A 12182-nucleotide genomic window follows, 5' to 3' on the forward strand; every position below is an offset into this window, starting at 1 on the left:
AACCGTTACAGATCTCTGATTCTTACCTGTACTGAATCTTAGCGAGTGAGGTTTAAATCTCGTGTGTGTGTGTGTGTGTGTTTACAATATCTATAATTTTAAAAAAGTATCCAAATGCTAGTGACCCCAAATTTATGTATCTAGCTCAGACCTGTTGTCTAAGCCCTAGGTTTTTGTGTCCAACTCTTTATTTGTGCCAGTTTGTTTCAGAAATGACTGAAAACCCCTGTGTTCTGGGTGTGAGCCTTAGAGCGCAGACTTCTCCAGAGCATGGGTTTTTTCTTTGCTTCAGTGGTAGATTCTCACCGACCAGACAGTGCCTGGTGTGCAGCAGGCCCTCAGTACCTTCCAGTAGCTTCTCTCTCCTTGTACACAAATTCTCTAACTTTATTGTCCTAAGTGTCCATGTACTTACTCCTTCCTGTGTGTTCTCCCCGCTCCCCACCAAGGCGGCGGTGCCTTAGCTCCCGGATGAGCTCAGACCTCTTTCTTGTGCAGACCAAGTACGACTCTTTGCATCAAGCACGTTGTAGTTGTAGCCTGTAGTTGGAGGTGTGTTTGAGTGGTGGATTGTGCCCACCCACTTTTCCCCCTCTGCCCACATTTTACTGACAGCCACCTGAGGGCAGAGATTATGTTTCGGTTCATTCTTTCATTCCCAGTGCTTTACATATAACATGCATTTTGTACATATTGTCTTGAATGATTAATGGATGAAATTTGTTTTGATATTCCTAAATACTATTAAAGTCTAAATAGATTTTAGTTTCAATGCATTACATTAAACTAAATTAGTTGAAGTGATTGGAAGTACCATCAGAATTTTTTTTACCTTTTTCATATTTTTATAAAACCTAGAGCTCTATGAATGTTCCTTTTATATAAGCATTGTAGCTTTTAGCTGCAAGTTTATAATTTAGTTCCAACATGAATGCTTCATGGGTGAAATGTACAGGAAATAATGCTTTATTTTTGGGCCTTTAAAAATTTTTTGTAACATTTCTTTTCTCATGTTTATTGACAAAAGCCACAAGTCTGAAGGATAAAATTATAGAAAATATCTCACTGAATACACTGTATTTAGACTCAAAAATTTACTATACCAATTTGTTCCCTCTGTGACTGAATTGCCACAATACTTAAATGATAAAAACTATTCTAGTATTAAAAGTCCTTGGCATGCTGTGATGTCAGTAAATTTCTTTAAAAAAATTACTGTTACGTTAGAGTTATTGTTTTTATTAAAAAGTTTTGGGAGTTTTCCTTTTATTAGCATATTTTGAGCATTCTTAAGATTATAAAGTCGATAATGCCTACATGTGTATCTTTGAACACTGTTTGTAGGTCTTTAATATTTGTAAATTTGTTTTGATAGGGTTGGACCAAGTTTTATGAGTTTTCTTTATCAGATCTTCGGGCTGGATACAGCATTATTGACAGGCTCTTTGATGGTAAGTTCTAATGATAACTGTCCTCTCTGATATTAATGGGAAAATTTTTTTGAGGTCTTACTAGCAGTGTGGTTTTTTCAAAATTGACTTCCTATCATGAAACTTGTTTTTGCTTTTCATTTTGTGTTTTATGTCCTGGCTGCTGTGCTTATGTTAGTGGCTGGTTCTCGATCTGTGGTGGTCATTAGTTTTACATGCCATAGTTGTCTGATCTTTCTGTAGCTCTCAGGAAGCCAAAACCTGGAGAGACGTTGTCTTCAGTTTGTGGCCTTCCTAGGTTTCAGGCTTAGGAAGAATTGTTCAGCTCTCCGGAACTGTGAAATCGGGGACTATGCTAGACTAACGTCAGTACTACACATCTGTAGAATCTAAACTTATGATTAAGTAGGAGTTAAAGATCAAGGTGCAAATAATAGACTGTAATAGACAAGACCACGTGATGTGATCGGTTGAGGCCATCCTGCCCTCTGCCCTCTGCCCTCTGCCCTCTGATGTGTATTGTGCAGGGGTGCAGGGGCATGGCAGGGGACGCGAGGGTTTAGAGCAGGGATGGATTGGAGGAGAGAATATATTCATAGGGATATCAAACTTAAAAATGCCCCTGCAGCCCCACCAAGCCCTTCCCTGAATCCCCCGTTTCAGTAAACACCACCACCAGTCGTGTATTTGTTCAGGGTCAGAACCTGTGAAGCACCTGGGTTCTTTTTCTCATCCTTAAATGTCCAGTGTCTGGGCAATTTCTGTCCCTTCCATGTCCAAACCGGATCCCGATTCTGCTCACTGACTCAGCCTCCTCAGTGCTTGCTGGTCCGAGAAGAGCCGCTTACACAGGCTTCTTTGTGATCAGCGCTCTCTGAAACATTTGCCACGCGTAAACCAAGCGTTGAGAAAAGTAAAATGAGGTACGTCATCCCTGTTTAAATCATACAGCCACCTTAGTCCTTTGTTTTCCTCTGACAGGCCAGGCCTGTTCTCCCTGAAGTTCTCAGTGGGTGCTCTTCTGAAGTGCCTCTACGTGATCCCTTCGTTCACATCTCTGCTTCGGGGCTCTTCTTCAGAAAAGCTTTGCATTACCACCAAATCTAAGTCATTTGTAAAAGCTCTTCTCTACCCACTTGTTCTGTTGTGTTGTTGGAGCATGTCAGTGCGACCTTGTTCATCTGTCCCCACTAGAGCGCCATCTACCTTAAAGCAAAGTTTTTGGCTGTATGTCCTTAATGCCTGTAGCAGGACCCAGGGTACACACTCAATTATTGTTAGTTGAATTAATATCAGATACCAGAAATTATTCTGTAGCATATCTTTGGCAGAATGATAGGGATGGACATCTAGTATGTAGCCAAGTCCCGGTTTAATTTATATGTTTATGACATTAAAGTTTTAAATGATATATGTACAAAAAGTACTTAGAAGATCATATCTCAGTGAAATTTCCAGAAAATGAGCAGACTCATGTAGCCAGCACCTTAATCAAGAAATAACATCACCAGTAATTCTGATTCCACTCTATCTCATACTGCCTTCTGGTCATGACCATCCCCAACCCCCACCGCCACCCCCACTGCCCTGTCCCTCCGCTCCTGTGGTAAACACCAGGCATCTCTTACTATATACAGCAATTTTGCCTGTGTTCTTACAGCTGGGATCGTACGTCATGTACTGCTTAGTCCTTAGGTTCTTTCAGTTCACGTTGTCTTGAGAGATTCGTCTGTATGGTTACATGCAGGTACAGGTCATTTATTCTCAGTGCAATATAGTGTGTCATTCTTTGATCATGTGACTTCTGTCGGTGGACATGTGGGTCCTGTGGGGGTGGTGATGATCTCGCTGCTACCTTCAGTAACAATTTGGATATGTTTGTGTTGAGTCTGTATGTAGGGGTAGGTGGGACACTCGTTTGTTCACCATTAGTGAATGCCAAATAACATTCTAAGTGAGTTTTTCTGCATGGTACAGATTTCTCAATTACACGTGGTAAAAGTGTATATGAACTTAAAATTTAGTAAATGGGCGTATATTGAATCTTTGTAATTAACCCCAGTTCAACAGAGTGTTACCAACCTTCCAGAAGCGCCTCCCCTGCTCCTTGATACACATGACCCCACAGTGCCCTAGTGCATGCCAAGGGTAGCCACTTTTCTGACTCTTCGAGTGATTGTTTTCAGTATTAATACAGTATGCACTAAGGCTTTAGCTTGCATTGAAACTTGGTCATTTTTCTGTTTCTTTGTATTTTCAAGTTTTTCTTTAAAGTTTTTAATGTTTATTTATTTTTGAGAGAGTGAAAGAGACAGAGTGTGAACGGAGTAGGGACAGAGAGAGAGAGACACAAAATCTGAACCAGGCTCCAGGCTCCCAGCTGTCAGCATAAAACCCGACATGGGGTTTGAACCCACAAACTGCGAGATCATGACCTGAGCTGAAGTCGGACGCTTAACTGACTGAGCCACCCAGGTGCCCCTCAAATGTTTCTTTAAATTCCTTTTAGTTAGGGGCACCTGGGTGGCTCAGTCGGTTAAGCATCTGACTTGGTTTCAGCTCAGGTTATGATCTCATGATTCATGAGATAAAGTCCCACGCCAGGCTCTGTGGTGACAGCATGGAGCCTTCTTGGGATTCTCCGTTTCTCTCTGCTCCCCCCTGGCTTGTGTTTACTCATTCTCACTCCTTCGCTTGCTCGCTCGCACTCTCTCTCTCTAAAATAAATAAATAAACTTTAAAAATAAATAAATTCCAGTTAATATGCACTGTAGTGTTGGTTTCAGGAACTTAATTTAGTGATTCATCACTTACACACAATGCCCAGTGCTCATCACAGGTGCTCTCCTTAGTCCCCATCACTAATCTAGCCCATCCCCCACCCTCTTTCCTCCATCGACCCTCAGTTTGTTCTCTGTCGTTAAGAGTCTCTTGTGGTTTTTTCCCCTCCTCTTTTTATTCCCACACTTCCCATAAGTTCATCTGTTTTGTTTCTTAAATTCCACATATGAATGAAATCATATGATATTTGTCTTTCTGTGACTAATTGTGCTTAGCATAATACATTCTAGTTCCATCCATGTCCTTGCAAATGGCAAAATTTCATTCTTTTTGATGGCTGAGGAATATTCCATTGTATACATACACCGCATCTTCTCTATCCATTCATTAGTCAGTGGACACTTGGGCTATTTCCATAATTTTTCAAAATGCTTTAAACTTTATTTTATTTTTATAGTATCACTATGAGATCATCATTATTAGTGCCCTTTGAGGATGAGGATACCAAAGCAAGGAGTTTGAATGATTTGTCATTATGTTTGACACTTGTGATGGAATTAATTAATAGCCTCACATTATTTTTTACACATATCACACCACTGAGTTGTGAATAAGAGGCCCGTGCTTTAAAGTGATAGTGCATCTCATGGTAAAAATCTAACTGTATAATCTTAGGATTCTAGAATTTCTTCGCATGTACACAATTAAGTACAAAAAAGAGAAAAAGCTCTAATTATATGGGTGAGAAATTATGTAGCTCATAAGACCCGGGCCACATGTATAATCTTGATGCCTGAGTTTCCTGATCTGTAAAATAGGGTGATAGCAGATGCATGTCCATTGATTCAATTTTTGAGAAGGTTGAATGAGAAAAGCCCCATGAAGCATTTGATATTTAGTACATTGACTATATTGAGTAAGTTAGCAGTAATTGACTGTTTTTGCTATTGCTATAATTTCAGTTCTGGTTTTTTAATCTTAAACAAAACTCACCTTGAGAACAGTGGGTGTAAGACACATAAGATCTTAAAAGTTATATAAAATATATTTTACATAATAGCTAGTTGTATTTTATAGATTGAAGGTCCATTAATGTTTCTCTGTGCCCTGGTGGCCTACCTATGCATGAATCGCTTTTCCATTACTAATATATTACTTAGTAAAAAACAAGGTAGCACTAGAAAATGGAGTCCTGGTGAAGTCCCTTGTTAGAGCTGTTTGGCCACTGTTGATCATAAGATGTAGGCAGGAAGCAACTTTAATCAGTCTTCCATGCTGCAGACGCCCTGCCCTGCAGGAGGCCACCTCAATCACCTGTGCGCTGTGTGTGGCCTGAAATAGCACAGACATCCATCTTTGTGCGATCTCGGACTTTATAGTAATCAAATGCAACTAGACCAGCCCTGCTAGTAGTGAGGGGAACCAGCTACTATAAATGTAATGGTTTCCTATAGTTACTGCGGACGCGAGGTTTAATTCTTACATTTTAAAATTACCACTGAACTGTGGTTAAGAGAATGCTTTTGTCGCAAAATGAAATAATGACTTGAGAGTCTCGTGTTGTTTTATACTACATTTCTTTACTAGAATAGGAAATGGACAGTTGACTGTTAAAATCAGGACATTTAGAGGATTATAATATGTGAAGTGATTTTTTCAAGTTTCCTTATTCAGATTTTTTTTTATGAACTGAGATTTTCATCGTTATATAAAAACAGGCTTTGGATATATTCTAAATAGGACTTTCGCATCTGAGGAGGCAGTGCTGTGTGGTCGATAAGAGTACAGCTTTGGGTCCAGATCTTTGGGACTGCGTGACTTTCTGATTTTGGTCACTCAGCCTCTATTCCTCAATTTATTCATCAGTATAATTACATCTTTTTAATATTTCTATGTTATGAGGCTTAAGTGACATTTGGGGAATTTTACTTGATTAAATAATCTCAATACATACTAGCCGTTCTATGATTATATTAATATTAATTATTATTAAGAATTTATTAATGAGCTTTACATTCATATTAGTGAGATTGTAAGGAATGATTTAACTTGGTTTAAATGTATATTGTCATATCCTATAAATATAACTGGAGACAAGAATTTAGTTAATATCTCAGAATAATTTAGAATATTTTTAGAATATTTCTAATATGTTAGAAATAAAGCTAATAAAAGTTTGTTTTAAAATTCTAGGTACCAAAGATGTTCAGTGGGAATTTTTACACGGTTTACTTGAAAATGCTATTTATGGCGGACGCATAGATAACTATTTTGACCTTAGAGTTCTTCAGTCATACCTGAAACAGTTTTTTAATTCTTCAATAATTGATGTTTCAAACCAAAGGAACAAGAAAAGTGTTTTTCCATATTCCATATCTCTCCCCAAATCCTGCAGCATTCTGGTAGGTAAAATTCATCGTGTGTAATCCATTCCCAAATACTTGAATCCTTTTCTTAAATTGTTGAATACATACATGTTTATTTTCAAATGCACAAGTAATTCCCTTTCACAAGTATGGATTATTGTTATGCACTGTGCGGCCTATTTCTGGTGTCTTACACACTTGTGAATACTTACAGGAGATTGATGATAACCGGATGCAGTGTGTAGGGAAATCTTGGAGGGAGTGGCCACAGGAAATGTTACAAATGCAAGAGCACTGTGAAGATCCACAAGGAGAGGGTCCACGAGTTCCCAGTGGGCACAGGGAAACTGAAAGAAGTCCAACACTCTTTAACAAATCTGTCATCATTTGCTGGCTTATAAATTTAAATCAACTCTAACCATATGAGGGATACACTCTTGGTGTCGTTGAGGGGTATTTACTTTAGCCAGCTGGAGCTTTCCACCTTGAGTCATCCCACAAAAGCCGGTAGGATGAAGTCCTCTTTTCCACAAAGTAGCACAAAATGTGGCCCGAAAGATGTCAAGTCTCATTTATGTGGCCTCAAACTTAATCTTGGCTTAAAGTCCAAATAATGTCCTAGAACATTAAAATCATTTATCTCTTCATGAATTACAGGGATACATATTCAGTTGTATACTTCTCTCGGAATTATGCATTTTTTTTTTGTCATCTAAGTATTTTTCAAGAAGATTCTTTTGTTTCAGTGACATAATTGTCAAAAGTAAAAGTTTCGAAACCAATATTGAATATATTACCAAATGTCTTACCTGTTAAGTATCCCGTCTGTTTTGTTTTTCAGTATCTTTCACTCATTTAGTCATGTATTCAGTACATGACTAAGCGCCCCCCAAATATCCGTGTGCCTGCCGGTGTCCCTGTTCCAGACCATGTGGGCACCGGGGGCGTCTGTGGGGCTGACCTCCTAGCGAGAGGGCCTCACCCAGCAAATAGAGGCGTCACATGGCTATTCATGGCGCGCTCATTTCACACAGTGCACTGACTGGTCTCCCCTCTCTATTTGAGGTTTAAACTGAAAAGTAAAAGCCCCACAGAAAGTGCACATCATTAATGTCCTCGGCAGTGAATTTTATACGCTGAGCATGTGAGTGTAACCAGTGCTGGGATCCGGAAACAGAACGTGACCAGCTCCCCACATGTCCTCCTCCTGCCCCCTGTCATTGCCGCGTCCCCCTCACAGATGAGGCCCTTCTAATACCGATGTTAGTTTCACCTGTTTTTGAGCTTTGCATAAATGCTCTCATGGGGCATTCTTTTGCCTCGAAGCGCGGAGAAATCCGTGTGGACGTGCAGCTGCGTGTTACGGAAGAAACGTGTCAGTGTACAGTTGTCGGGGAGAGCAGACGTAGCCAGTAGAGATGAGAGAGGTTGACAGCCATTTTGAAATGAACAAAGGGAAGTGATAGACAAAAGTTGCTCTGTATTTATAGGATGATTTGTGAGAATCAGTGTTCGGCTTTCTGTCTAGTAGAGTCCTACAGAAGGAGGAAGCCAGAGCTTCCCGGGCGGGTGATGACACCTGCGTGTGCCCTACATTGCACACGCATATACAAGCCTGCCCTGGGTGCTCCTGTACGCACGTGCTTACACCCCTCTATGTATTGGGATTCGACGGTTTGACGAAGTTAACCAGTGTTCGCTTACAGACCAGATGGGAAAGATTTCCAAAAAAAAAAAAGCATGCCTTTCCAAAATTTGACAGGTTTGCAGGCCCTGGGCTTCCTGGAGTTCAACCGTTGCCCTGGAAATAGTTGTCAGACAGCCGCCAAGGATGGGAAAGAATGCTGGAGTCTCTTTAACAGCTGTTCCTCCTAGTTCAGCAAGAATGGTGTAGACGCACACGCAGTGTCCCCTTGAAAATAATTCGTTCTTCCTGACAGCAAGCAAACAAAACAGGTCTTACCCTTGAGCCAAACCGAATAATTTCTCCCTCTTGGTCCACACTTGTTTCTCATCTAGAGTTTTGACTCTAACTGTGCTTGGTAAATTGAGCCTTTGCAATGCTGACAGTAATTTGGGGTGAAATGAGAGGATTATCAGTGCATTTCATTACACTTCACCAGCGGACTGAGGACTGACTGTGTAATGGCTTTATGGAAAGTGTTTACAGAGAGCTTTTTGCTTTCCAGAGTAAGTGTATGGAGGTTTCTGGGGTGTCAGGAATATTTATCTTAGGGTAAGCGGAGCTGCGCTCTGCACATAGGTCGTGGGTCGGATGCGTGGTAAGTAATCACAGGGCTTTCCTGGAAACATGTTATGTGACATCTGACACAGTAGCCACAGCCACTCAGGTAGTTCGGTTTAATAAGTGCAGGGTCCCTTCGAATGTGCGGAGTTGAATGTAAAAAATCCAGTATCACATAAGCTAGGGATGAACAAGTGGTAATGAGCATATTTTCTGAAGATGACTAAGTGAGTGTTACCCAGACTGAAAGGGAGATTGACCTGGAAAGCGTAATCATGTGAATAACCGATACTTCAGTACTTGCCAGTATCTGTTTTCAGTGGTTGTAAGTTCAGTGCTTACCGAAAAGCTGGTTTCCACTTGTTCACATTTAGGACTACCGTGCTCTCATCGAAAAGCTTCCGGAGGACGACAAGCCTAGTTTCTTCGGTCTTCCTGCCAACATTGCTCGCTCGGCTCAGCGCATGATCAGTTCTCAGGTAACCTAGGACAAGGGGTGCTGGAGGGAAATGTCGCTCGGGAGCCTGAGAGCAACAGGATGAGACTTGCTTTAATCTACAGACCCCACAAGCTCATACTGAAAATTTTTATTTTATTTAGCACAGTACATTCCGGTCCCACCCTAAATAAATTTTAAAGGAGCCAAATGGCTCTATATTAAGAGATTTGTCAAAATTAGTAAAATAACACACTGAACACTATCGCCTCATCCAAAATATATGTATTTTACCTCTTGTGATTATTTTCAGGCTACTTTTTTTTAAGTTTTTAAATTTCAATTCCCGAATTTTTAACCATACAGTGTAGTATTAGTTTCAGATGTACAATATTGTGACTGAACACTTGCACACATCACCTGGTGTGCGTCACCACAAGTGCCCTCCTTCACCCCCATCCCCCACCCACCTCCCTGCTGGTGACCAGCAGTGTGATCTCTAGAGTGAGGAGTCTGTTTCTTGTTGCCCTCTCTCTTTTCCTTTTGTTCACTTGTTTTATTTATTAGATTCCACACATGAGTGAGATCATATGAGATTTGTCTTTCTCTGACTTATTTCACTTAGCGTAACACACTCTGGTTCCATCCACGTCATTGCAAATGGCAAGATTTCATTCCTTTTGATGGCTGAGTAATAGTCCTCTGTGTGTGTGTGTGTGTGTGTGTGTGTGTGTGTGTGTGTACACACCACATCTCCTTTATCCATTCATCAGTCAAGGAACAGTTGGACTCTCTCCGTATTTTGGCTGTTGTCGATAGTGCTGCTGTAAACATCTTCTTTGCACCTTTCTATGTAAGATAAACCTTTTTAAACAGAACAGGATACTGCAGAAGAGTCAAAACTTCCTTAATTATTAGAAAATGTATTGGCCATCCTTACTGTGTGTGTCAAGAATTCAAAAGATTGAAATAATTTCTTTGGAAAATAACTAAAGAGTATTTTTCAGTGTCTGTTATTTTACCTGGCATGCCTTTCATTTAACATCAACATTGCATTTTTAAGCCATCTTTTGGCATTTTACGATTTTTTTGTTTAGGTCAGTGTTGGCATTTCCTTTTTAAGAAAGAAAAAATGAGGAAATGGAATGAATAAGCAGCTTGCAAGTTAACAGGATGCTAATGACATGTTTTCCTGGTCTTCTCAATGCTAGCCAGGTGTGATTGCTTGAGGCGGTGCATCACAGGATCGCCTGGTCTGCTTTACACGGGATGTTTCAGTCAGAGGCTCCTCCCAGATTTAATAGTGGAAGCATGAATCACATAGGCATTGTATAAGAATCATGATCTAGGAATAAAGGAGAAAATTAGGATGTTTTGAGGAAATGAAGGCTAGTTCTGGTCATAAGACATTAGCAGCAAGGAGAAAAATAGATTTGAAAACTGGTTTGTAGAATCCCTTTTGTCTCAGAACAGTTAGTTTTCCTAAAATGATGTCCTGTACTGTGTGCACTCCTGACATCATATTACTAAGCAGTGTCAGTCAATAGCTTTACTTAGGTCTTTTTTAAATCATGATTTTTGTATTCTCCCATGTAGTGTCGTTTAGGTCCTTGTTAATACACGTTTATCATGACGATGGTAGTGGTGGTGATAGTTTCGTACTTACCTGCCTTCCGAATTTGGCTTTGCTAAGCACTTTACATGCATTACCTCATTTAACTCTGAAAACAATACTGTGATATGAGGGTCATTATTGAACTCACTTTACAGTTGAGAAGATCGAGGCCACAGGAGATTATTTTTCCCAAGATCACACTCTTAGTAGGTGAACGAACCGGGTCAGTGAGCATGAGTTCACGTGCACACAGCCCGGCCTGCCCCCATGGCGGTTCCAGCCCTCTTCCATCATGAGAGTCCATACTTCTCTCCATAGAGGTTTCCTGTTTCGCACCGCCTCCTTTTCGTGGGGGAGAAAAACCCTTTTGCTAGGTAAACGTCTTTGGTAAAATAGTCTTTTTTGCATTTTGTCACCTGTTGACCTAGGAACTCAGGTCATATCTTAATGACAAACCTGTATTTTAATAAACTTTATGAATGGGGAGTCTGGAAGATAAGTGAATAAATTAATGAAATATTTGAAAAGTTAAGAAAATCTCAAGTATCTTGACATTAAAATGTAATGCAGTTTAAATGAGCTGCCTGTGGAGTATTATCCGTCATCTGTATTCTCAGGAATCCTTCAGAGCTTAGAAATTGCTTTATAGCTAGACTTAAGAGTCTTTAGCGCAAGCAACAGTTTTTGCCCAAATAATTCCCTAATTCACTGCTTCATGAAAGATGTACCACTTCCTCATTGTGATTCAAAAGTGCCATCGTGATTTTATAGTGAATATTCATTACAAGACTAAGTAGAATTTGTGTCCATTGTTGATCTAAATACCATGGTACCTGCGTATCTTAAACTCATGGTGATACCTTAAACTCGTAGAGGATGAGGCTGTGTAGAAGAGGGGCCATCATGACTCCTACCCACGCAGTGTGTGCAGTGGGACAACATCTGGCACTGAGGCTGGTGGAGATCAGGTACTCGCTACAAATGTTCATTCACTTTGCAAAGAATTGAGAAAGTAGCAGCATAAAAAATTACAGCTGCAAACAAGTGAATAAGACCATGTGATGGATGAAGGAACCTCATAGTATTTCTAAGGCTTGGGGATTAAAAATTCCCACCAGAAATTGGATATTAAGGTATGTAAAATCGATAAGGAACGTGAGGCTTTAACCATATTGGTGAAACCTCAAAGCCAGAATGAAGTACTCGGAGAAGTAACAAGGTTATCTACTTGGTTCTTGTGGGAGCCGTGTTCCGTAACCACACGCACTTGTCTGCTCCAGTAACACCCAGCCCCGGTTTGTGACTCCAC

At 40.3% G+C, this 12182-nt stretch overlaps 1 protein-coding gene across 3 annotated transcripts in view; it reads left to right on the forward strand.

Moving 5' to 3' along the window:
- Positions 1-12182, forward strand: part of DYNC2H1 (dynein cytoplasmic 2 heavy chain 1) — a 342976-nt gene that overhangs the window by 207263 nt on the left and 123531 nt on the right. For all 3 annotated transcript variants that reach the window (XR_006208595.1, XM_042959288.1, XM_042959289.1), the window contains exons 80-82: positions 1376-1451; positions 6405-6613; positions 9197-9301. Coding sequence is in view for 2 of the 3 variants with exons in the window: in XM_042959288.1 (XP_042815222.1) it covers positions 1376-1451; positions 6405-6613; positions 9197-9301 (390 nt within the window). In the remaining variant the exon portion in view is untranslated. The remainder of the gene's footprint in view (positions 1-1375; positions 1452-6404; positions 6614-9196; positions 9302-12182) is intronic.

The sequence above is a fragment of the Panthera tigris genome, chromosome D1, assembly GCF_018350195.1.
Source record: "Panthera tigris isolate Pti1 chromosome D1, P.tigris_Pti1_mat1.1, whole genome shotgun sequence".
NCBI lineage: Eukaryota > Metazoa > Chordata > Mammalia > Carnivora > Felidae > Panthera > Panthera tigris.